At 38.1% G+C, this 24,125-nt stretch overlaps 3 protein-coding genes and 1 non-coding gene across 5 annotated transcripts; 2 read left to right on the forward strand and 2 right to left on the reverse strand.

Moving 5' to 3' along the window:
• Positions 1–1,881: 1,881 nt before the first annotated feature.
• On the reverse strand, positions 1,882–1,955 carry TRNAE-UUC (transfer RNA glutamic acid (anticodon UUC)). The gene has a single exon. It is a non-coding gene; the product is annotated as a tRNA-Glu (tRNA).
• Positions 1,956–3,255: 1,300 nt separating this feature from the next.
• LOC116250876 (rhomboid-like protein 20) lies at positions 3,256–8,323 on the forward strand. The gene is made up of 8 exons (XM_031625226.2): positions 3,256–3,404; positions 3,546–3,646; positions 4,668–4,808; positions 5,625–5,691; positions 6,456–6,607; positions 6,698–6,799; positions 7,093–7,221; positions 7,803–8,323. Exons 1-8 carry the CDS (start codon positions 3,380–3,382, stop codon positions 7,980–7,982), a joined length of 897 nt encoding a protein of 298 aa, XP_031481086.1. The 5' UTR covers positions 3,256–3,379; the 3' UTR covers positions 7,983–8,323.
• A 331-nt stretch (positions 8,324–8,654) lies between these two features.
• LOC116246373 (uncharacterized) lies at positions 8,655–14,299 on the reverse strand. Its single transcript, XM_031618229.2, has 6 exons — positions 13,806–14,299; positions 11,140–11,192; positions 10,687–10,751; positions 10,522–10,600; positions 9,476–9,772; positions 8,655–9,192 (listed from the first exon to the last, which is right to left on the reverse strand). Exons 1-6 carry the CDS (start codon positions 14,228–14,230, stop codon positions 9,038–9,040), a joined length of 1,074 nt encoding a protein of 357 aa, XP_031474089.1. The 5' UTR covers positions 14,231–14,299; the 3' UTR covers positions 8,655–9,037.
• A 4,249-nt stretch (positions 14,300–18,548) lies between these two features.
• LOC116244946 (uncharacterized) lies at positions 18,549–23,928 on the forward strand. 2 transcript variants are annotated; one of them, XM_050075621.1, is made up of 6 exons: positions 18,549–18,642; positions 18,873–19,013; positions 19,130–19,161; positions 20,706–20,947; positions 23,101–23,337; positions 23,436–23,928. In XM_050075621.1, exons 2-6 carry the CDS (start codon positions 18,961–18,963, stop codon positions 23,442–23,444), a joined length of 573 nt encoding a protein of 190 aa, XP_049931578.1. In that variant the 5' UTR covers positions 18,549–18,642; positions 18,873–18,960; the 3' UTR covers positions 23,445–23,928. The 2 variants fall into 2 exon arrangements, with proteins under 2 accessions (XP_049931578.1, XP_049931579.1); XM_050075622.1 differs by having other exon boundaries at positions 23,439–23,928.
• The last annotated feature ends 197 nt before the right edge of the window (positions 23,929–24,125 follow it).

Genomic DNA, 24,125 nt, shown 5'->3' on the forward strand with positions numbered 1-24,125 from the left:
GTCTAATTAGTATCAAGGAATATGGTTGGCCTTACGGATGATGTAATTAAATTTACTTTTTTAATTTTTAAAATTTTTTTTTGTTCACTTTACATACTTTACAGTTAGGCCTGCGCATCGGTCCGGCTCAACCCAATCCGATAATTGTCGTGCTCGGGTCGACAAGAGACCCCAAAGCCATGCCCAAGTTCGGCCCGAGATTTGAAGCACGAGCCTGGATTCAGCTTGATTAAAATAAAAAAAATAAATGTAAAATAACTTTTTTTAATATAAAAAAATTTAATAATAAAATATATATCATTACTAAAATAAATTAATGTGCAATACATGCGGTTTTGGAGTCGGATGGATGTATTCATGGATTTGAGTGAAAAGTTCTTCTGATAGGGTGAAAAATGTGTAGGTTTGTATGCTAGTTTTGTGTGCATCTGAATAAGTTCCATTTTTGGTGTTTTTTTACATGTATACCCATCTGTTTGGGATGACCGCAGAGATTGAGTGTCTCCAGAAGGAGGATTTGTTGTCCTTTTATGTGATTATGCTGATATGAGAAATTTTGAATAAGATTCTTTGCTTTAGTTTGATCGGAGTTATGTTCCTGTTTCTATGCTTCTGAGAGGTTTGTTTTGTTGCTTAAGTTCTAACAAAGTTTAGAGGAAGACAATCATACAGTCCTTACTTCTGATAAAGTGGCGTAATATTAGGTTTTGGTTTACTTCAATGCAGTCAATTTGGTATTAGGGATGCATTGCCTGAATAAATGGTAGGTTGGGGTTTCTTCAATGAAGAAGTGATTTTGTTTGTTTCAGTAGTCGAATCGGAGAGCTTGATTTCTCTTTTTAGGACGTAGACAGTGGATTGATGCATTTTCTTTTTGCATCTCCAAAGCTCTTTGTGGAAATCTATCAGCAGTAGAGATGTTACCCATCCCCTCCGAGTCTTTGACAAGGTCAGTCATCTAAGCTTTATAGCCAGGAGAACACACTGTGTCAAAATTTAATGTCCCACAGTTTGAATACAAAAGGAGGGTTGGTGGTGACGGCGATGGATTCAGAGCAAATAAATGGAAATGAAAATGAAACAACAGGTTTTTGCAGACATCACTCTTATTTCTGCTTACCAAAGCTTGTTTAATCATGAAGACTTGACTTGTTAAGAAGCTATTTATGCATAGCGAGACTGGGTATGTTTTGACTATGACTGAACTGTATTCAATTTATCCTGGATCAGTAATAAGGCAGTTGCACTATATCTATGTATCATTTAAAGTTATTGGGCGAAGTCGAGGTTGTCAAAATGGAAACAGGTGAAACCGTGGAAGTACTGAAATCTTTTTGTAATATGCTTGCATCTGACATTCATCCAAAAAGGTTTCTGAAGCTTAGATTATGCATATTCATCACGAATGTTGGATTTTGTGTTAGACTGAAATTCCTTTTTTTTTTTTTTTTTTGATTTTTGGACCAAACCGACCCAGCCCGTTAACAAAACGGCCGAGCTAAGCATCTTAACACGGTGGACCAGGCATGGTACCCAGCCCGACCCGGCCCGCCAATAATCGGGCCGGGGGGTCTTACCCCTAAATAAAAGCGTCCACTTTATATATTCGAAAGGCATAATGTTTTTTTATCAGACACCCTCTAAGTACTCTTTTAGTTGTTTGTAATGAATTTTTTTCCAGTATAATTGGAAGAATTAGTCCAATGAAATTGACGCGTGGTTGCTAATTAATTTAGAAGCCATAAAAGGAGGAAAAAAAGATATTAATTGATTGAGCGCACACGGTAGCTCTGCACGGGGAAGTGCTCCGGCCCAAAACTACTAAACAATTAGGATAAAGGGGCCGAAAAGCAAAAGAAGGAAAAAAAAAAGGGGAAGAAGTTCCGTTGCCGGGATTTGAACCCGGGTCGCCTGGGTGAAAGCCAGATATCCTAACCGGACTAGACGACAACGGATTGATGAGGTCGTGCATCTAAAGTATTTTCTTGTATGGTAAAAGAAGGCCGGATATCTTCGTTGTCCGCTGGTCTCGTCCGATCATTCCCAACGTATCCAGTGGAGCCCGCGAACAGTAAAAATATATGCATCGTTAATCGATATAGACATCGTACAATATGTTGATACGTGATATTTCAAAAATATGTCACCTCTTTTACATATTTGTGCATTGATTAGGAGCTGCTGCAGTTTTTGGGTGAGCTGAAGATAAAAATTAACTTTACTAACTAAGAAAAGCAAATTTGCCCGAAATATAACTTAATCGACCAATGTTAGGCAACTCCCCATTTTTTGCACTTAACCACAAGATCAAAGCTTACCTTGATTAAATTCATTTAGTCAGATTTGACCTACATATATATTTTGGACGTATATCCCTCAGTTTAACTTAAAGGTTCCATAAGCTTCACCTACGTCAAGCTTGTAGACCTCAATTTGACCAGGGCCCAGTGAACCATGCACTTAGCCTGGTTCATAACTTTAACAAGTCAGACTACTTGTGGGTAATAGTCAACTTAGTTCGGGCCTATGACAGAGCCAAGTTGGTAAAGGGGGATCATTGACCAGGTTCAAACCCATTGCGGCCAGGGCCAGTAGGTCATGCAACTCATCTATATGTGTTGAAGTTTTGTGTTTCTTAGAGCCATATCTCGAAAAGGGAAAGAAAAAAATGCAGCCGGTACAACTAGTTACAAGTATGCATGCATTTTTTGTTAAGTATTATGAAACGGATGAGGATGTATATGTTGAAGCTAGCTAACAAATATTTATTGGGCTACAAAGCGGCTAACAAATATTTATTGGGCTACAAAGCGGCCGGATATAATACTTTTTATTATGCAAGAATTGATTTTGGATGTTCGAAACATAATAGTAATAAGCCAAACTTATTAACTTTCGAGGGAGTTGGTGTAATGAACGGGTCGAGGGCTAGTAAGCAGCTAGTATTGGTTTCGAATTTCTAAAACATCAATTCTCTACTATTATCAGTGTGACCATGCTCTGGAACTCCCTGCTTGAATAAGATATTAGTCTTGTAATGGGGATATTGAAAAGTGCACCCACTATTCGAACCTAACCGGGATAATTCGGGATATTGGAAATATTATCCTAAGTTATCCCACTTTCCTGGATAAGTATGTGTAGCAACAAGCATCTCAATTGTCTCTTCGGGGACATCCGATAAAATTGGAACTAGCATCTCAATTTGTACCGGATCCCCTGGGTCGGCGCGCGGGAGCCGATCCATAGCTACCTGCTACTCGCTTTCTTCTTCTTATTTTTCTCGACTAGGTTCCGTGTGGACTGAACCAAACGGAACACACGCACACTCTCTCTCCTCCTTCCTCCCTCTCGATTCGTTTTCGGCTTCTCATCGAAGATGAACGGCGGTCCGTCTGGGTTCTGTGAGTAGACGTGACTTTTTTTCTTTTACCAGAGCGATTTCGAGATCGGTTCCTTCGTTTCTTTGTTTCCCCTTCCTTATGGGGAGTCATTTTTTTGGTTCGTATTTCTCGTCGTTCATTGTGGTTTGGTTGATTCTGCAGACAATGCCCCGATTACGAGAATTTTCGTCATCGCTTGTGCCGTCTTCACCGTCCTTGCGGGCACGCGTGGTCATTCGGCGACTTTGGGCGTTTCCTATCAGGTAGATCGTCGTTATTATCGTGTAATTTTGTGTTCTTGCTAGTTTGCTGGGTTTTTCGCGATCCTCTCTTCGATACGTTTTTGCCCGATGTGGGTATTTTGAGGTTTTTCCAGAAAATGCAAGATCGCGGGCAAAGGTTTTTATGTGGTGAAGAAAGGTTCTGCGGCGATCCTTTTTGAGCTCTGGAAAATTTGGCTATTATCTAATTTGTTTGTTTTCTGTGGCCGGAAGTTGGTGTTTCCATGACCATGTTGGGTTTGTCGTCTCTTTGTGGAGTTTTTGTTGTGAGTAGATGGCCGTAAGGGTCTAAAATTCCGTTAATGGAATCTAGGTGTGGAGCAACTTTTGATTGCGGGAATTCTTTTGACTGGCACCATATATGTAGGCTTTTTGCCTATATCTATCTTGTGCCTTCGTGGTCCAAGAAAAGTTGAAGTTGCTGGTATACGGGGTTGTTGATGGTATGAACAGCAATGGAGAAAGCGAACATGGAAGAGGAAAATGAAAATCAGGCCAAATTGGGTTGACGCTTTTCATCTTGTCGAGTCTGATACTAAAGTTTCTGATGGTGCAGCCTTAATATATGATCAGAATTTTAAGGACCAGTTTCCGAGTAATCTGTACAATTAGGAGATTATGCACTTGCCTTGTGCTTATGAATTCCTGACTGCTGTGGCTTGGCATGTTTTAGGATCATCATTAAGATGTCTGAAGTTGAACTTTTGCCAGAATTAATCGCATAATATATTTGAAATTTGATTCAACTATATCTGTGTTAGAACTTCCAGGCATTTCTCTCATGTGCCTTAATTGTCTTATTATAAAAATAATCAAAACTGAATATCATTTAAAGTCACATGCTAGAGTCAGGATTAAGAGTTTAAAGTTTAAACAGCAACATCATGTTCTCTATTGTCCTAACTTTTATGACTTAAGTGTTCACGTTTAAGATGAGCTCTTTTATATGTTGTTCAGAATGTCAAAAAACAGAAGGGTCTTTACTGGATTTTTTTTTCTGCAGGATATTTTGAAGAAGCGACAATTTGGGAGGCTATTGTCTTCCGTGTTTTCTTTTTCATCCACTCCAGAGTTGATATTTGGCCTATATCTGCTTTATTACTTCAGAGTGTTTGAGAGGCAAATTGGCTCGAACAAGTACTCGGTAAGTAGCCAGTAGTTTACTTCCTCCGTGACTGCTTTTATTTATTTTGTTTGTAGGTCAGTTGGAAGATCAGTGCACCATGGATATCTTTTTGCACTTAGAAATTGTCATCCTGTTTGAAATTGTTTCAAGTTTTTATTTCATATTCCTTTCCTCTTACTAAAGAGTATATTAAAAAGAAAAAGACTTGCTTTACTCTAACAATATATTTAACACTAGAAAAAGATTTGCTTTCCTACAAAGTTCTTGTCACAATGGAGTTTCCTGTACTTAATTTCTGTTGATGTTTCCTTTTCTCAATCTTATTTTTTCGTTGACCAACTGAAAGGTTGTCATTTAGACCATTTCCATTTTCACAAACAATCACATTCCATGGGAAGCTGAGAGAAAGTTGTCCATTGTAGCTTAGTTAGCTCACTTTTCATAACAGACACAAGAAAGACTTTTATGGCAAAATGGATTGTGAATTTGTGATGGATCCAATTCAAGAGATAATCATGGTAATGTGATATAGCCATCAAATTGTTGACTTTGGCAGTATAACTTTTGAAACTAGTCTCCTGTACAAGCTTGCCAATTAACCACCTATAATCCATTCTTCACATTACCCGCTGGAGATATACATGCAATCCTCTCATGAAATATCAGGGAAAAATTCAGCACACTTCTTTTTATCAGGAAATATTTCTTTCTAGGTCAACATGGAAATAATGAGAAGGTTGGATTGTTCCTGCATTTGGCTGATGCTCTGTCCTGTTCTTATTTCGTTGCACTAGATATTTTTATCAATGACACTAAACTAATTCAATTATGCAGGTTTTTATCTTATTCTCACTGCTAGCGACAACCCTTATTGAGACAATCTGCCTTGGACTGCTGAAAGGTACTCTCTTGAATCCACCAACACACTTTTTTTCCGATGAAGATGTACTGTCTGTTGTATGTCACAGAAATACTACTTTCTTTACCATGTAAGCATTATTTTGTACATGCCTCACAAGGTTCTGCCATGGAAAGACACTTCAGCAGCCTGGAGAATACTTGTTTTTTTATTCATCAATCTAGTTTCTTACTGCACATGTTATTGGTATTAAAAATTGAATCAAGTCCCACTGCCCTTCTATACGCCTGTAGTGGAATCTAGGTTTTTGAGTTTTGACATTTGCCCTTCTTGGACTTACTAATTTCAAAGTCATCATAATTGGAAAGCTATAAATCATTGTCGAAATTAAAAGATTTTGATCCTTCTTAACATAGGTCACTAATTAGTCCTCATAGCGATTCATTTGTTAGACTAATTCAATTACTTATAGAGCCGAATGAAGTAAATTTTGTGCCATTGTATAGACTCATATTCTCAGTTGATGTCATCAGCGGACCTTAACATTGTCTATAGGCTATAGTCTGACTCTGAAAAATTTTGTTTTCATGATCAGCCTGTTTGTCAATTATGAACATCCTTATTTACTTGTGATTTTCACTAGTTGTTTGTGAACTTGTCTTCCTAGTTGACTAATTTTCCTGCTAAGATGCTAAACATATGATACGCTGTACTGCTTGATTTTATAATAGCTGCAAGGTTACCTACATAGGAAGCAGTGACCACCTTCTCTTTATTGTTGCTCAGTTGATTGACCTTTTTTGCAGGTCCTACTTTTAATACACTAGCATCTGGACCCTATGCTGTGATCTTCGCTTCCTTTGTACCGTTCTACTTTGACATCCCTGTTTCAACACGGTTTCGTGTATTTGGTTTTCCTTTTTCAGATAAATCATTCATTTATCTAGCAGGCCTTCAGGTAATTGAAATCAATTGTGTCAAGCTGTAAAATTTCTAGTGGTTCATTTGTTATTTCAGTATAAGCTACAATGTGTTGTTGGGTTTTCAGCTCATTCTCTCTTCATGGAGGAGATCATTATTGCCTGGAATTTGTGGCATTGTTGCAGGGCTATTCTATCACTTGAATTTGTTTTACATTCGCAAGATAAAGGTAATTAGTTTCAATCCTCATCTGTCGGTGCAATGTTAATACTTTTGTGCCTTTTCCATGACACTTATTTTTTAAACAAATTTATTAAGTTAAAAGTCCAAAGAATGTACTTCAAAACAATGAAAGGTAGAACTAAATGGTGTGGATATCCCAACAGTAGGTCAATAAGTCTGGGGAACCTGATTAAGCTGGAAGCCTGGAACCAGCAAAACCAAGAATTTGTTCGAAAGAGTTTGGTCTCCACATGTTGCATGTTACCTCTGGTCTTTGATGTTCTAAATTTTATTTTGCAGTTCCCTAATGCTGTTGCATCATTTTTTTCACGCTTATCATGGCCTGTTGCTATGGGAGGATCATCATCTACAGCTGCAAGAAGAAACATTCCGAGAAATGCCCCTCGTGCAGTCCATCCTCGTGTGGAGGCAAGTCCCTTTCACTATTGATTTGCTTGAATTTTTACTTTAACTGCTTCCTGCATTAAAGTGGATTTCTTTGGCCCTATTCTCCAAGTACATTTTGAATCATGTTTTGTCGGGCTGTATCTGCTGCATCACATTTGGACTGGCTGCAATATAATGCTTTCCACCACTTTTGCATCATCTTTATTTTTCATAAACAGTGAATCTGTTTGATTTTTTGTCTTCAAGTTGGAACTTATAGCGCTCTAAGTTGATCAAGCCTTTTGCGTTATTAATATATCATGGTAGATACATCTGTTAGGCACACATCATGATACTTGGTTGCTGCCTCACAGCAACCAATTTACCACCATTTTGCGTCGTAAGTGGAGAAATGTTGAGCATGTAATGATGCGTACTGGTGTTGAAATCTCTCTCTCCCTCTCCCTCTCCCTCTCTCTTGGTGTGAACATATGCTAGATGAAGTAGGTCTCAACACGTTCAGATGAAATACCTGAGGGAACCTACTCTTTAATCAACCTAGGCGACAGTTATTTTCCTATAAAAGCCTTGCTGGACTCCGTTTTCCTTTCTTGTATTAACAGGTTGACAGCTATCCACCGTCTGCTCCGTTTGCTTCTATGGTGGAGCCAGCAGAGGATTCCATTGCAACCTTGGTATCAATGGGCTTTGACAGGAGTTCAGCAAGACAAGCACTTGTACAAGCAAGGAATGACTTGAACGCAGCTACAAACTTACTTTTGGAGACACAATCACATTCATAAGATCAACTCTCAACCATGAGATCAATTGACGTCCCTGATAACGTGAAAGTTGAAGATGTAGAATTTTTACAAGATCAACGGGCTAGAAAATGTGAGAACCTGAGCACCGGATCGGCAATTAGTGGTAGGGAGAAAATCCCATGATTTTCTCTGTATGTGCGTGGAAAAAGTGGTGAAAATCAGTGGCTGGGTTTTTTCATTATTTAGCCTTTCACGAACCAGCTTGTAACATTACGTGTTTGGAATTTGCGTATATTGGCATTATGTTCCTGGAGAAGAAACCTTCGGTTGTTACTAATCTATTTGGGGAGAAATTCAATCAACCAGTCGATGCTCTTTCACTTGTGTTGGTTCCGTTTGTGTGTTCACCCGCGTCCAGTTCTTGCATGCATGCAGAACGTGTGTAACCAAGCACTGGACATGCTTGCGAAACAATGCTCTACTCGAACACGCGACAACAATTACTCAATGGTTCTTGCGGTTCTAACTGAGAAAACTAGAAATATTTTGGTCACCGGACAGCAAGCCCAACGTGGGTGAATAACCTTGCTGACGAATCCAAATACTTATAACATTCCTTTGAAAAAAGAAAAAAGGTGAATAACCCAGCTGGCGAAACCAAGTACTTCATAACATTCCTTTGAAAAAAGAAAAAGAAGTTAAGTCTCACGCTTTTTTACAGTTTGACGAGCCAAAATAATTTTTACTCATAATTCAGCAATATACATATGAAAAGGCCAGTACCGGAACAAACCTCCTTCCTGACATACATAAAGAGGCTACGCTCACATAAGCCCTTCTTGTTTCATAATGTAAACAGGAAAGCAAAACGAAAATTCTCAAAGAACTATAAGCAGAAAAGGGAAAGTATATTTGGATACAAGTCCACTTTCAGAGACTCCAGCTACAGCCCCATGGTGTCATCATAGAGCGAGCTTTCTGGAACGCTTAAAGCCCCGAGTTTTCACAACGAAAGCATGTACAGGTATATGAAACCTCCTCTCTGAACTCATATATTTTGATCATCACTTTTCCAGGAGTTACCGCACAACCAGTTATAGGCTGCAGACATCAATTCGACTCTTGTGAAGCTGAAAAGCAGGGGTGATCCAGCTACCACAACTGCATTGGATGCCTGACCAGTTAAAGTAACCCAAACGAGATTGGCAATGGATGCAGGACAGCTTTCCCTCCATTGCACCATCCTCAACTAATCAAGAGAGTAAGAGAGAAAATATCAGGGAATCAAATACACAGATCCACTTTGCAAAGGATTAAATACCAGCAAACCATCAATAATTTGAATGCCTTCAATGGGCAGGGATGAGAATCATAGCCAGAAACCTGTCTCATGTTACACTCAAGCCCGATGACAAATTGGTGAAGATTGAGCAAGCCCATAAAGGTTCAGTTAAGAGACTGATAATTTTACCTAAAGCTTAAATGCACATCCACTAGAAAATTGTATTGCAGAAAGTGTTTCAAAAGCATACCTGCTTTCATCCATTTAAGAGGTTCAATAAATATAGATGAGCACTCAATCTCGTCAGCCCGAATAAATGGGTGTCCACTTCTACGCTTTGCCCAACTGAAGCATGCTTCCCCTTCACCTGGTGTATGGCTGATCACATTGTCCTGTGTTGCAACAACTCTCCTACATGATTTGCAACGGAAGGCTGTCTTTGGCTTGTCGGTCAATGTATCAGCCCGAGAACTGACTTGATCAGGCAAACCTGGATCAGTACCAAATCCTGAGCCATCTATCTTCTCACCTCTACTGTATGCCTCACCTGAAACCATATACCCACCATGACAATCAGAAAAAGTATTAACAATTTTTATATTCAAGAAAAAAAATACTAATTCGGAAATTCAGATTCCATTAACTTCTGTCATATGTGGGAGATGAAATAGACATTATATGTATCTATTTATTAATTGCCTTACAAGTAAACTAGGAAGGTCGAAGTGCAGTTTGTTTAAGTACAACATGATGCCTGTTAGCTCTTCTTATGTGTTTTGAACCGTACTGATTTCCTTCCTTTGTGCCTTATCGAGCAGCAAAATAAGCTTGATTACTCAACTATCTAAAAGGGATCAATTATTTTCAATTTTTGCCTCAACTTAACCAATCAGAGTGGTTTAGTTACTGATGTACAAAGCCTGTCAAATAAAAAGACTACTGATGCAGAAATGGTTACCACGACACTGCTAATACCACTCATCTGCCTCCTGTCGGGCTCATGCAAGACTTTGTTCAACATTGTTAACACTGGGATCAGAAGCAAAGCATTTTATAATGAAAGAACCTCTCCTTGGCCTTTAACAATGTTTATATTTGTCATTTATCAACAGAAAAATAATTGTTACTATTATTTACTGAACACTGAATTGATTAAATTTCAGGCAAAAGACAAAGCGAAGAAGGAATATCACATGTCCATGAAATGGATGTCATATTATCTTGCTTCCCTGTGCAATCACCATGGGGTTAATGATCAAGAAAATCTACTGGGAACAGTTAAACTGAATATCTCACCCAGTAATTTTAAGCGAAAGCGCTTGTAGATAGGGCTTGTTCGATCCACCTTAAACCCCATATTCTCAAACATCTTTAACTGCAATTATCCAAAACATCACAAATGAGTAAATGGCTAGCCAAATTATGATTTGGCAATGTACTATTTCATTGCCATCCTTTCACCTGCTCAAGGAAACCATCATTGGGGCAAACCAATTCACAGCTTTGATGCAGCGATTCCAAAGCATCTGCAAATCCAATGACCGCCAAAGAAATGAGTATTTAAATGTCAGCATAGAAAGATTAACTGAATTTTCATCCCAAATTCTTGAACTTGAAAACTAACAAGTTAAGCCAATTATAATAAAATATGGATTAAATTAAAATGTCCAAATACAACATTAAACAATTAATAAACCAAATTCTGCAATGCCAACTACAGGCTGTGGTTGCCAACACCCCCCAAAACAGTGTCAATTATTGAAAATTTTAAACTATTCAGAGTTTAATAATGCCTAACCACAATTGTAAAGGAACACAAAGGCACATCCGATAACAAGCTTGTGGAGCAAGTGAAAAAGGAAAGGAACAACATATTAGCTATACATAACTCAGATTCTTTAGTATGATCCTGACCTTCTTGGGATAGCTGTTCACTTCTCATCAGATATGCTGTCATGACAGCTGCACTGCAATGACAAGAAAAGCAAGGAATAAAATTTCTATTTGAATATGACACGAAATGGAAGACTAATGTATGAACAATAAAATTACTCTTCAATAATGGTCTATGTCTCCAGGACGAGCATAATCTGATAATAAGAGATGCATGATTTAATCTTTTAGAATAAATAGTATTTTAAGATTTCTTGTCAAACAAGGGTCGAGCATAATCTGATAACCTGGAAAATTTATTTAATCCAGGAAAGAACTTATATTGTGACTAAATGATATTATCAGATTCTTTGTCTAACAAAGGATTGAGGACAATTCACTAACCAAGAGAAATTATTCAATCGAGGAAAGAACTATTATAATCTCGAAAAATCATAGTCAAATGGTACTAGCAAAATGCAAGGAAAATAATGTGAAATTGCATTATTAATGATTTAAGTTGCTCACATGAAGAGACTAAACGATCTTTCATAGAAGGACCTCACAAGAAATTCAACTGAATGCATCCCTTGGCCAACTATAGCTTGGCAAGGATTGGGGAACGGAAACTATAGCCACAGAAGGACAAAACTAATTAATAAAAGGAAAGACGTTTATATAATTGATTAGTTTGTCTAGTTGGGTTTGTAGTTCTTTTATTTATCCTACAATATTTCTGCAAAAAAATTGAAAACTATCAAAGGTTCAAACCTCACAGATCTCGGACACTCTTGGTATCTTTACAACTATACAACAATTTCCTTTCTAAGCAACACAAGTTCAATCTTTATCCTTTCTGTTATAGCAAAAACATGTTAGCAGCAATTTTTTCTAACCACAGTATGTTACAAATAATATCAGAGCCTCTGATTCCCTCAAGAAAGGACCTTGCAATGCAACAGGTGAGATAGTAGAGAACAAAGGAAGTTCCTAAAATAGGTTTATATTCCTAATTAAGAACAAATCCTTGTTCCTCAAACATGATACTTTAGAGATAAATGTCAAAGCATTTATACCCTCCGAAAGAATTTGCTCAATCAGAGAATAGTGACAAAATAGAGGGCTAATGCAGAAAGAAATCCTGCATTAATCAAGAGTAAATTAACATGGTTGTAACTTAGAAAATTATTAGCAACTGCTTCTGTGTAGCAAAGTAATAGTAAATTTATTTCAATTGCAAAATTTACAATATTCATAAATACATGTTAAACTTATTCAACCAAAATGTGTTAACTTAATAATAAAAGTAATGGCAGCAACAAAGGAAGATGGTACAAGAAAGTATTGTAACTACAGTAATGAATTGTTTAATACATTAAGATATTGCAACATAACTATATGAAGATCCAATACAACACATCCTTGAGACTAGCTTTTACATGTGTAACCATATCACTTATTATTAATAAATAATAACGGATAATGACAGGGCTGATGCCATGCATGATAAGTGGGGGTATTGTGGTTTCTTCTTTTAGGAGCCTACCTTTTCCCTCCAAACTAAGAAGTTTTATCACCAGGTTAAGGAGGAAATAGCACGCACTAAAGTTTGTTTATCTGATAGCCACTTACATACACGAGACAGTTGTTAAAATCAGTTAGCTACTGAAATTATGCATGTGATTTGCAGCCACTTTTATTATTCTACATTGGCATATTATTTGTGCAACTTATTACTTATTATCATCTGGATGTGAAATTGTAGACGGAGATACACAATTAGGAAAGATGGTTGAAAGAGAATCTCCCTGTTAGTATTTTTTTTATTTAATATGTCTATCTTCTTTGGGTTTACAATATTCTTGAACAAAATTTACTAAAGACAACATGTTATGTTGAATGTAGATCTTAAGTTGGACCAACCACTACAAGTTACGATACATATTTGATACAATTGTGTTCCTAACTAGAATCCCATGGTAATAAAAGTAATAACAAGAGTGGGAAAAGTAATATCAAAGTTTCCTAAAGAAGTTGGATGTGTATTGGCAGGTTTGTCTTTCCTTGAGAAATTTATAAAACATCTCAGAGGAGGAAAAAACCAAAGGATTTTGCTCTAGGAAAGTTTTTTTCCATGCCACAAACTCTTATATAGAGGTACTTCACATATATCGATTCTTACTTGGTACGAACTGATAGTAGACTGGCTAATACGTTCCTGGTGGAACGCAAATAGCACCAAGGTTGTTCTTACAAAGGACTATTTCTCAGTTAGATGAACAAATATTTCATCATGAATTAGGTCAAGTTACTATGGGCATATTCACAAGGTCTCCTTAAGGATAACATTGTACATGTAAAAAGTCGCAAAAAAAAAAAAGGACTTCCAAAATATATGGACCAACATGGGAAAAATTACTCCAGATTTATGCAGAAGATAATTATCGACCTTAGTATCTAATCTCAAAGGAGAATCTGTAGTGCATAAACAAGCAAATTCCACTAATCAGGCAGATAAAAGAAGAAGCTATAAGCAAATCCCCAAGAAACAGAAATTGCTGCATGATCACAAACGGAACCACTAGCACTTCTCATACTCCATTATGCACTAAATCGAAAAGCTAAACGAAATTCTGTTTGGAAAATAAGAACCAAACAGCCCGACAAAACGAACTCAAGACACCAATAAACGCATGGAATGGGACTACCTCCGCGATACGCCAGCAAAGCAATGCACCAGAATCGTGCCCTCGGCGCGGCTTTTCTCGATGAAGTCCAAGCACACATCCAGATAGTCCAGCAAATTCTCGCTCTCCATATCCCTCAAGGGGACCGCCATCCTCACGAACCTTAGTCCCTCTCCCGCCATTTGCACCACGCCCAAAATCCTACCTTCCTCTCCCTGCTTCAACCCCTCGCCCGCCTCCGGCCGCTCTTCTCCAGCGGCAAAGACTTTCCGGACTTCCTTCGCCGGAATCTCGAGCCTAGGCCGCCACTCGGAAAAGAATGAGACGGACACCGAGCTGAGGAGAGAGAGGAGGTGAGTGATCTCCCGCGGACCACGGCCGAGGAGGACATCCGCCGCGTCGTTGATATCGCCGATCAAGAGTCTGTCTCTAACCGGAAAAGGCATCTCGATCGTCGGAAAAAAGGAAGAAGATGCTCCCGGGTTCCGGCGAATCCCTCACGCTTCTTTGCGACGGAGAAGGCCTCTGCCCCGCACGGGCTTTCTTATAGGGCGCGCACTTGCGATCAACCGTTAGGATCATCGGGCGGCGAGGGTCGCACGCGCAACGAGGGCTTCGCTCGGCGTGCCATCTTGCTGATGTGGCAAAGTAGAGTCCATCCTAAGGTGGGAGCGTGGGCCCCAGATGGCCCTCCTTTTGATGCCACGGTGGACTTCCTGTTCAATGACGTGGCAAGAACATGGACGAGTATGTGTACTCGGCTTTTTAAAGACAAAAGTATCCTTTGACTCAATTACATTATTTCAAGCAATTTACTTTGGCAGCAAGCTTTTTCAAGTATGTCTGTTTAGATATAATTATTTGTTCAACACTTGAATTGGGATTAGTGTTAATAATGCAGGAACATTGTATTAGTTGATATACGAGAGGAAAAACTTCTACTTTTTTTCGGAGCGAGCAGTGGGTTATATTATTCTCGTTCATCGGATGAATAGGTATTTAAGATATTTTGATTTGAGTGTCCTAAGTCCTTGAATTGTTGATCGCAATTCTTTTGGACATTAAACAGAAGGAAGCCATGAAGTATGGTCTAATTCAATCAATATATATATCTTTAATATAAATTTATGATTGAATAGTCTTAGGACAATGAATTAACCAAACTGCTTTTACAACAATGGTTGCGCAACTTCATGCAAGAGATTAGAGTGAAGACTTCATGGAGTAGGATGATGTTGAAAGGGCATGCTTTTATTTGCATGGAGTTCTAACAAGTGTCGACATCAATAGAAGCCTACAAAGCACACGTCCCACTACATCATGCACGTCCACATGCGCATATGTCACATGGTCATACTCATTGATCAAGACACGAAACTCAGCATCTCCAGCCACATGCAACCATGGACACATCATGGGCTGGCTAAAAGACATCCATGCCCATCAACGCCATACACAGCGACAATCCGTTTTATACACAACCATGGCCAAAGATGTCAATGGTCCCATGACTTGCGTATCGCATGTCATGTACTTTGTTGTTAGTATAGACAGATGTACACTATCCTGTGATGACAATTGTGATGAAGTTGATTCTTTGTTGGCAATGGTGCTGATGGTGATGGTGATCTCCCTCGCAAGTTGGCTGCCGCGATTATTTGTCCAATGATAAAAAAAAAACAAAGTTAAGAAGCAATACAGAATCTGGTGTGTTGTTTTCGAGTAGGTTCATCCAACCTACAATATCACACGGACACTTTTATTTAACTATCAAAGCGATAAGCAAGTAGTTGTATTATATTATTCGATGATCTTTTCTTGTATGTTGGATGGATTCTTGTGAGCGTTATTGTTATTTATATGTTCGATTCTTGTGAGTGTTATTATTATTATTATTATTATTATGAGCAAGGTGTCTTATTTTCTTACTAGACTTTGACTTTGATGGAGTTCTAGACTCTTCTTAATTCTAAACTTTTAGAATTTCTTTTTGTGATGATTTTAGCTCCGATAATTTGCATATAAAGGTACTGGAGAAAGATCAAAAGTATTTACGCGTCACGGGATAGATTCCTTTGAGTGCTGATGTTTAAAATTGTTAAAGTTCGGTGGCAGTGAACACAATAAACAAAATGTAGGACGTATGAGAGAGAAAGAGAGAGAGAGAGAAAGCAAACAACGACCCCTGGGTTAACGATAGCGGATCACATCACATCCAACAGCCACCACATCTCATTTTGCAGCCACATGAACGTCTGGATCAAGTCAGATGTGCGGTGGAGATTGAACATCAAGTGATCGGTTAGTTTATTATTATTTGCACAAGCTGCCTTGGTCCACTCTCTTAACTAGCCAGGAAAAAAAAGAAACAAAGACCCATTTGTCGCAAATTTGAAGAAATGTCAAGGTTGTGATTTCTACAAACTCTATGGAGACTATAAAGATCCGAGGTGATTTAAGATTCTATGCATCATCGATAATGATGCCAAATTTGCATTATAGATTCCTCAACCATACATTTTTGGATGACTGGAAGCCACCAGAAAAAGAACCAAAGTCCTGCCACTTCGAATCGACCTTTGGCATACCTGTCAACTAGTTGTCACCGTCTGCGGTTCAAAGGAATAACATTCACAAGAATCAAACCAATGACGATACTGTTAACATACCCATCGTCCGGACCAGCTGTGCTAAATGTCTTTGGGATGCAATCAACCTTACATTGCATGAGGATGGATCTCTGAATCTCGAGTCATATTTCATTACCCTCTCGCTTGAGACAAGTGAATGTAAAGCACAATGATTATCTTAAATCTACTCTTTTAAAATCTACAGTTTAGAACCATGACTTTTAGAGGGGTCCCCTTGGGTGTTTTTTATAAAAGATTGTATCAGGTTTCAAATTTTTTGAAAACCAAGGAGGTGCGGCCCCTAGTTGGCTCTGCGGATGGTCCATTCATTCTTGATGCGCTCCTTTTGACTTACATGGAAAAACGAAATCTCTTTTAGGCGCATTTCTAAGGGCAAAGGATATTCCTTTCGTAAAAAGTAGGTTTTTCTATCTTTGGAACCGAGTTATGTCATAAAGTTTGTATTGCATAGATTGTTTGGTAGTCGAAAGCAGCTCAGGAATTTTTGCTAGTGGCTTCTTTGAACGACGCTCGAACATGATTTGAGCATCCAAAGCTTTTGTATTAAGTTTTTTCTTTCTTTCTTTTTCAATCAAAGCTTATGTATTGAGTTAAAATCGATATAAGAATACCGGGTGGGTCTCTGACACGGTGGTAGAGTCACAGTCATTGAGTTCGTAACTCAATAGAGAGTTTTCTTCATTGTCTCGCCAAAAGCTTATTATATGCCAAAGTTAGGCATTTAAGAAACATTTTTATTCTACTTTTACCAAAATGCAGAGAGGTATACCGGTCTGATCATGCCGCCTTCCATTTTATTTTGTGATCATTAGGCATGTTTTTCTACTGTTCTTAGTAATTCTAACCATATGGATAAGTGTGGAATGTACAAAGGTATATGCCAACAAAATTTATAAAAATCTAGATTGTGTGTCATGTTCTATTTATTTGAGGAAAAGTTACAAAAATACTGTCTAACAAATAGGCAAATGTCAAATTAACTAACTAAATTTTGACGCTATCAAACTTTTGCATGTAAATCTCAAACCACGGTTTCTTTATAAAAAATATTAAAATAGTAAGATGTCATTGTCTGGCCTGATGTCTTCAAGGCAGAAGTTTTCTTCTTCTTCTTCTTCTTTTTTTTTTTTTCTTTAAAAATGATCTTTGGAAAAAGTCATACTATAGGTTCCTAAATTTAACACATAAAAGTAATATTTAAATCAGATACAATATAAACAAAAGATTATTTTTTCTTTTAACAGACTTATTATGCGGAATCCAATCTACCACCATACAAAATCCTTGGTATAGATATAGCCAAAACCGATGAGTAGGGTCAACTGTCTCTTAAAGTATATCTTTCTGTGAGGACAATCGTGAAGTGAAGGGTGTTAAAGTTTGAACAAATTTGTCATTGCTTTCTCATGCTGTTGCTCTTGTAAGACTATATATTTCAAACACAATTGAGAGAAAAAGTCTCGCGTCTATGTAATAATTTAAACGAAGAGTGGGAAAAAAAAGTACGATGTAGGTACACTGGTTGCGGGTTTGGATCTAGATCCGTTCAGTTGGTCGTTTGTAATGTAGTTATAAAAAGACATTGGATTCCTAAGAACCCTAGATTTCTGGTCCAACACAACCCCTTAATTCCAAATCTTATAGCAAATTTGAAAACCGTAATTTGGAACCCATAGGCAGCGTTTGATAACCTTAAACCTGAGATTTGATGCCGCTTTTAAATCCATATTAAGTTAAATATACAATTTAAATAGATTTCTCAATTGGAGATCTCAAATCCATATTACCTTGTGGAAATCATGGGCTTGTCTTACCATATATCCATGCCTTTAAAATTGTGATAGCCTCGGATTAGAGATTCGAGGTTATCAAACATTGAACAATGGATCTCTCCCACCACAGGCCCCATGTATTGTCAGCCTAGCTATCAAACATGGCCTAGGTGTCTTTTATCTCGCGTCCATTTTGGGATATGGATATGGATCAAGCTAATAGGGATCGAATCGAATGACTTAAAATTCGGACCATATCCAGGTTCGCCATCACCGGCCGACGTCCGATCCGTTCCCGCCCTCAGCAATTTAACTGAACATATATAATATCCGATAAGAGTAATTTGCCTTTTCACCCGCCACCGCCTCCGAGACTCCGACCCTGTTAGGGTTACCTGAACCCGAAGCACGCGCGAGCCAACGGCTCCATTCGTGGTGCGACTCTTTCTCTTTCTTTCTCTCGGTGTCTGCACATGTTAGATTTCCGATTTTATTCAGAAAGATGGATTTCGGCTTGTGTTTGGAAGCTGATTGGCGGATCTTGGGACCTGAAGCAAGAGGGGGGAAAAAGGGATTTGAAATGGGATTTTGTACATCAATCCGATTGGAGGCTTTGGTTTCTTTATTTGTTGCTGAATTATGTCGTTATGCATTTTCGATCACAGGTTTTTCTTTTGGGCGGCATTCTTTCGAGTTTTTTCAGGTTGGGTCGTAATTTTTGTGGTTTGAGGGGTGTCCACGATCTGAATCGTGATGTTCAAGAACACGTTTCAATCGGGGTTTCTTTCCATTCTGTACAGTTTGGGGTACTTTCTATTGCCCGCCTCTTTTTTTTCACCTTTTGTCCCTTGTTGGATCCATTATTGTTCTCGCCTGTTCATGAAATTTTCGATTGATGGTGTTTCGGGTGTTTTTGCTGTAGGAGCAAGCCTCTGCAGATATGGGACAAAGAAGGTTACTGTGTCTTGGTCATGATTATTTTCTTTTGCCTTCGTGGTTTCTGCTGCATTTGTTTTTCTTTGTTTTAAATTGGTTTCCGTTGGTGTTCCCTTAACACAATATATTATCTCGACCACTTCCATTGAATTGGTGACTTTTGATTGTTATTCGATTGAGCAGAAATATGAAGCTCGCTTTGCTTCTCTAAACTGATTTTACGATGATATTTTGTGACTGTCGTCTATTAGATATCTTTTCTAGAATGATCTCAATGCGGGTCATAGAACAATTGGTATTTCAGTCAGTCGCTGGGTGTGCGTTACCTTGTTCATGGTGAGATGTCGAGCATATTTTAGTGTCTGTGCTTATGTTGCTTCCTGTTTCTTTTTTTCATCTATCGTAGAGGCATTTCTACCTAGTCCACTAGTAAATCTGATACCTAGATTGTTCATTCCGTTTATGCCACTTCCACCTAGTGAGTTCCGAGAGTAAGGTGGTGCTAAGAGCACTTTTTGATGAGATCCTAACTTGAGCTCCAGAATGGATGACACCTATCCAAATGTTTCACAAGCTCATTGTCCAAGTATGGCTTTTAGGTTGATTTTTTCTGTTCTGATCCAAGAAGCTGAAATAATACTTCTGGATGGCATAATCCAATGCGCTATGGTCCTAGCTATCTATCTACTTCCTATCTGAACCTTTCTTTGGTCTAATCAATCGGGGCTAATACAAAAACACATTAGTTTCATCAGCTATGGTGATACTTCTAACCTCATTGATTATTAAGGCTAGTACTTGTGTTTTCCCAATTTTTTACAAAGAATATTATATTATATCTTTATAAATATAAGAAACATCTGTTCATCTCATTTAAGTTTGTGATGTTAGAATCAGGTAATAAAATACTGGTGCATGCTTAGGTTGTCATGTTACTATTATAGGAATTACTAGTTGTGGATGACCCTGTATCTTCATTTGGGATTCTGGACGTATAGTTTAAGTAAATTTTAATATCATGTATATAGGTGCATTTTTGAGCATCAGTAAAACGGTTGACTGTCTTTACCTGTTCCAGCTTGAGAAGACTTGTTAGGTTTTAGTTCTGTGTTGAACAGTATTTCCAGGTTAGTCAATTTTGTGAGGGAAAAAAGCAAAGTTAGGAATTATGGCCTTCCTTCATGACAAATACCATGTTGACATATGGAAAAAGATTATCAGTACCACGTTTTCAGTTTCAAATATTGAGCTAGGTCCAGTTTGCAAGTTTTTGTTAACACACACACACACACACACACACACACACATATATATATATATTAAGAAACGACTAAAGCTAAATTCAGTTTTGGAAAAGCTTAGTCAAATAGAACTTTTCCACTTTGTTTTCTTTCATGAACAAATTAGAGTTAATTACATGCTGGTCTTTTAATTGCCGGTATCTTTTTTGTGTTCACAAGTTGGCATAATCATTTGCATATGTTCATTCATTTTGTGTATTAAATTGCTTCATAGAATACACTTAAATAGGTTGTGATTTTTCCTCTTTTGGATTTGTTTAGTTGTCAATGGTCAGATTAAAAGGCCACAAGATGAAGATATTCAGTCCAATGTCCTTGAAATAGTGGGATCAAATGTGCAATCAACATATATCACGTGTCCTGCTGATCCTGCTGCAACACTTGGTATAAAGCTCCCTTATTTAGTTATGATTGTGAAGAATCTGAAGAAATACTTCACATTTGAGATCCAAATTCTGGATGATAAAAATGTCAGACGTCGATTCAGGGCTTCAAACTTTCAAGTGTGTAAGTCTTGCCAAAGTTACTGAATTCATGATTTTTCTGTTTGTTGCCATTCTATTGTTGTTTTCCTTGTACAGTTGCTGCCCTTGTAGCTGAGACATGATTAACACTGAAGGTTCTTCCTCCTGTGCTAGGTTGTTCCTTTGTTGTCATATTTTTCTCATAGTTTAAAGTTTAAACAATAGTCAATAGTGGATCAGTACAATCTTTGCTGATTAGTTAGTATAGCCAAACCACCACATCTATTTTCCATTTCATAAAATCAAACTGCCAGGTAATCGAACATTATGTACTAGAGCTTCCATCATGTAGAATTGTAGATTCCTGGATGTACTCTGTGCAGCATTCAATTCCTATAAGCTATAATGAAATCCATGCAAATCTTAAAGATTAACATTAATTATTTATGGGAACCAACAACAATAAGCACCCTGTCCCTACATCACCAGCTAATTCAGTGTCTTGAGAGATCTGTACTGTGATGGTGTTATACAAAGGATGACGGCATAAGCATATATTCTGATGTTGTCTATGACAACTTATATTTTAAGTATCATGAATGACTGCTTCACCCAGTAATCCAATATAGATTGTGTAAGTTCCTTGGAAAGAAATAAATTACAAAATATTGCAACCCACTGAGTCCAAGTTTCTTTGCCCACTCTCTGTTTTTCTCTTCAGCCTATATTTCCAGACGAACTAATGTGGTCTTGTTACTTTTCTTGTTGGCTGGTGTGGACACATCGATGCTGCTTTTACATTTTTGCAATCAATATTGGCATTGTTCTTAACAAGATTGCCATGCATAAGGGCAACTTTGGCTTGGTTCAGCTCAGAGCTTAGACACAGATGGGCTCATTAATATGGTAGACTATATACATATATTCTATTATATACAGACATGTATACAGTATTGAAATATATAATTATATCTCCAAAACAGCTTTAGTTATGCTTGGTACAAACGTTAAAATGGTCCAATTGATCAGGCTTTTATGTAAGAGTGGCCATCGGGTCGGGTACACGACGGTTACCCGGTACCCGGCCGACTCGGACTTGAAAAAATGGGACCTGGCCGGCCTGACTGAGTTTGGTTTGGCCCGATAAAAAAATTTTAATATATATTTTATTAATGTTTATATATATTTTTAATATTTTATTTACGGGCTCAGGTTTTAGGTGTCGGGCCGGGCCGCAGGCCAGCCTGATGCCCAGGCTTACTTTTATGGCCCTTCAGTAGAGTCTGAATAAGAGAAGATAAAGATTCAGTGGCTTGTGTGTCTTTGTGGAGTACCTGTACACATTCATTCAGTTACCGAGTTGATACAGAAAAAAACATGACTAAATTGCTCACCAGAAGTTGCAGGTTGCCTGGCTGTTGGTCTTTTCAGTAGTTGCCAGGATTTGAACCAAAATGGAAGCAGTATGATGGTCCGAGTAGTTTCTAAGCTTAAGAAGTCATATGTTGTGTTAATTAAAATAGATGCATTAAAATACTAGTAACTTGACATAAGTAAAACTTAAAAACTTGTATCATAGTTGTAAGAAATCTGTACGGAATTTACCGTGCTGAACAGATCCTCTGCCTCCAGGAATGTTTAGAGCACAAAATCTAGCTGAAATTTACTTTACGTATCTGTCTTTAAAGGTATGAATTATGAAAGCTGATTATAAGATACGTATACATCTGGTTATAGTACCTCTACAATTTTTTTCTGTCATTACTCTGATCCTCCTGTTGCAAGGTAGTCGCTTGTAAAATGGATCGATCCTTGCTGTTGAGGCTGGTCCTGTGTCTGGACATGATTTCCTCGGCATATGTGTTTTCATTCATTCAAGAAGCAATATGTTCATTCAAGAAGCAATATGTCCCAATAATAATATTGTGAAAAATGATACTGATGCCTTATCGATAGTATGTAAGATTATCGTCACCTATTTGCTTGTTGGCTGGCTTGTATCGCCTTTTCAATCTATGAATTAAGCAATAATTGAGAATGTTTTGTATTGATTTTGAAATGAAAAGAAAAATTAAAAATAAGAACTCTGAATTCTCTATCAGCCGATGTGCACGATAGATACTCATAACATGGATACGTCCAGTCAAAACTTTTCTGAAAGGTACTAAGAAAGTTATGGGTTACATTTGCAGTCTGTAACGCGTGTAAAGCCATATATCTGCACCATGCCCCTCAAATTAGATGATGGATGGAATCAGGTTCAGCTGAACCTGACAGATCTCACCCGAAGAGCATATGGTACGAATTATGTTGAGACATTGAGAGTTCAAGTTCATGCAAACTGCCGCCTGAGAAGAATATACTTTTCCGACCGTCTCTACTCTGAGGAGGAGCTTCCACCTGAATTTAAATTATATCTACCAGTGCAGGTGATGCACCTTCTCGTAGACTTTGATCCTGGGGTACGCACTTTACCCATCGCCTATTTGTTTCCTGATTTCTGACAATGTTTCCTTGTTTCATGCAGAAGGCCTAACTCGGCAGCATCTTTATGGAAGGACCACATGAAAATCTCTATAAAGTTGTAGGCTATACTCTATTTCAACCGTGCTGATTCAAGTCTTGTAGCTACATAGATGTATCCTGACATGTTGGGTTCCAGCTTGACATACAGAATGCTGAGCCCCTCTAGAAAGAGTCGCCTGAAAGGCTTTGTTGTCGATCAGTTGTTTGTGTTTTCCTTAGATCTGATATATTCATGTTCTTGATAACTTTTGTGGCCGTTGTCACTATCGGCATCGGATGGCAGAAGGCTTTTTCTTGGCAGAATTTCTTCAACAGCCTGTCTTGTATCTAGGTGGTGCGCGGGCGTTGTGTGTATGTGCGTGCCCGTGCACATGTCCGTACAGTATATTTTTTGGAGTTTTTAGATTCATAAAAATGCACACACCCTTTCTTTGGGTAAAAGGCTACATTTGCATGCAACAACGACACCTGCTCGAGTGGAGGTTTTGAGTTTTCGTACGGTTTGTGACATCATGCGCGCAAAAATCCAAGGTGGCTGGGGTTTTAGAGGATAGTGATTATGGGACTTGCATTGATGCCGGGTTAAACTGTTGTTGCTTGGTTTTGCCATCGAAGAAGAAAAAATAAACGAAACTGAACATCCTGATGTGCTTAAAACTCAATATCCGTGGTAACGGTCTGTCTGCTGTGG

This window comes from Nymphaea colorata, chromosome 1 (genome assembly GCF_008831285.2).
Source record: "Nymphaea colorata isolate Beijing-Zhang1983 chromosome 1, ASM883128v2, whole genome shotgun sequence".
Lineage (NCBI taxonomy): Eukaryota > Viridiplantae > Streptophyta > Magnoliopsida > Nymphaeales > Nymphaeaceae > Nymphaea > Nymphaea colorata.

Excerpts from the sequence above, each read along its gene's own strand:
- LOC116250876 (XM_031625226.2), top strand. The coding sequence starts at position 3,380 with ATGAACGGCGGTCCGTCTGGGTTCT. Across the intron at positions 3,405-3,545 it reads CGGCGGTCCGTCTGGGTTCT|ACAATGCCCCGATTACGAGA; the intron begins GTGAGTAGACGT and ends TTGATTCTGCAG. Across the intron at positions 3,647-4,667 it reads CTTTGGGCGTTTCCTATCAG|GATATTTTGAAGAAGCGACA; the intron begins GTAGATCGTCGT and ends TTTTTTCTGCAG.
- LOC116246373 (XM_031618229.2), bottom strand. The coding sequence starts at position 14,230 with ATGCCTTTTCCGGTTAGAGACAGACTCTTGATCGGCGATATCAACGAC. Across the intron at positions 11,193-13,805 it reads TTTGCTGGCGTATCGCGGAG|TGCAGCTGTCATGACAGCAT; the intron begins GTAGTCCCATTC and ends TTGTCATTGCAG. Across the intron at positions 10,752-11,139 it reads TGAACAGCTATCCCAAGAAG|ATGCTTTGGAATCGCTGCAT; the intron begins GTCAGGATCATA and ends TTGGATTTGCAG.
- LOC116244946 (XM_050075621.1), top strand. The coding sequence starts at position 18,961 with ATGTTCAAGAACACGTTTCAATCGGGGTTTCTTTCCATTCTGTACAGT. Across the intron at positions 19,014-19,129 it reads TCCATTCTGTACAGTTTGGG|GAGCAAGCCTCTGCAGATAT; the intron begins GTACTTTCTATT and ends TTTTTGCTGTAG. Across the intron at positions 20,948-23,100 it reads TCAGGGCTTCAAACTTTCAA|TCTGTAACGCGTGTAAAGCC; the intron begins GTGTGTAAGTCT and ends TTACATTTGCAG.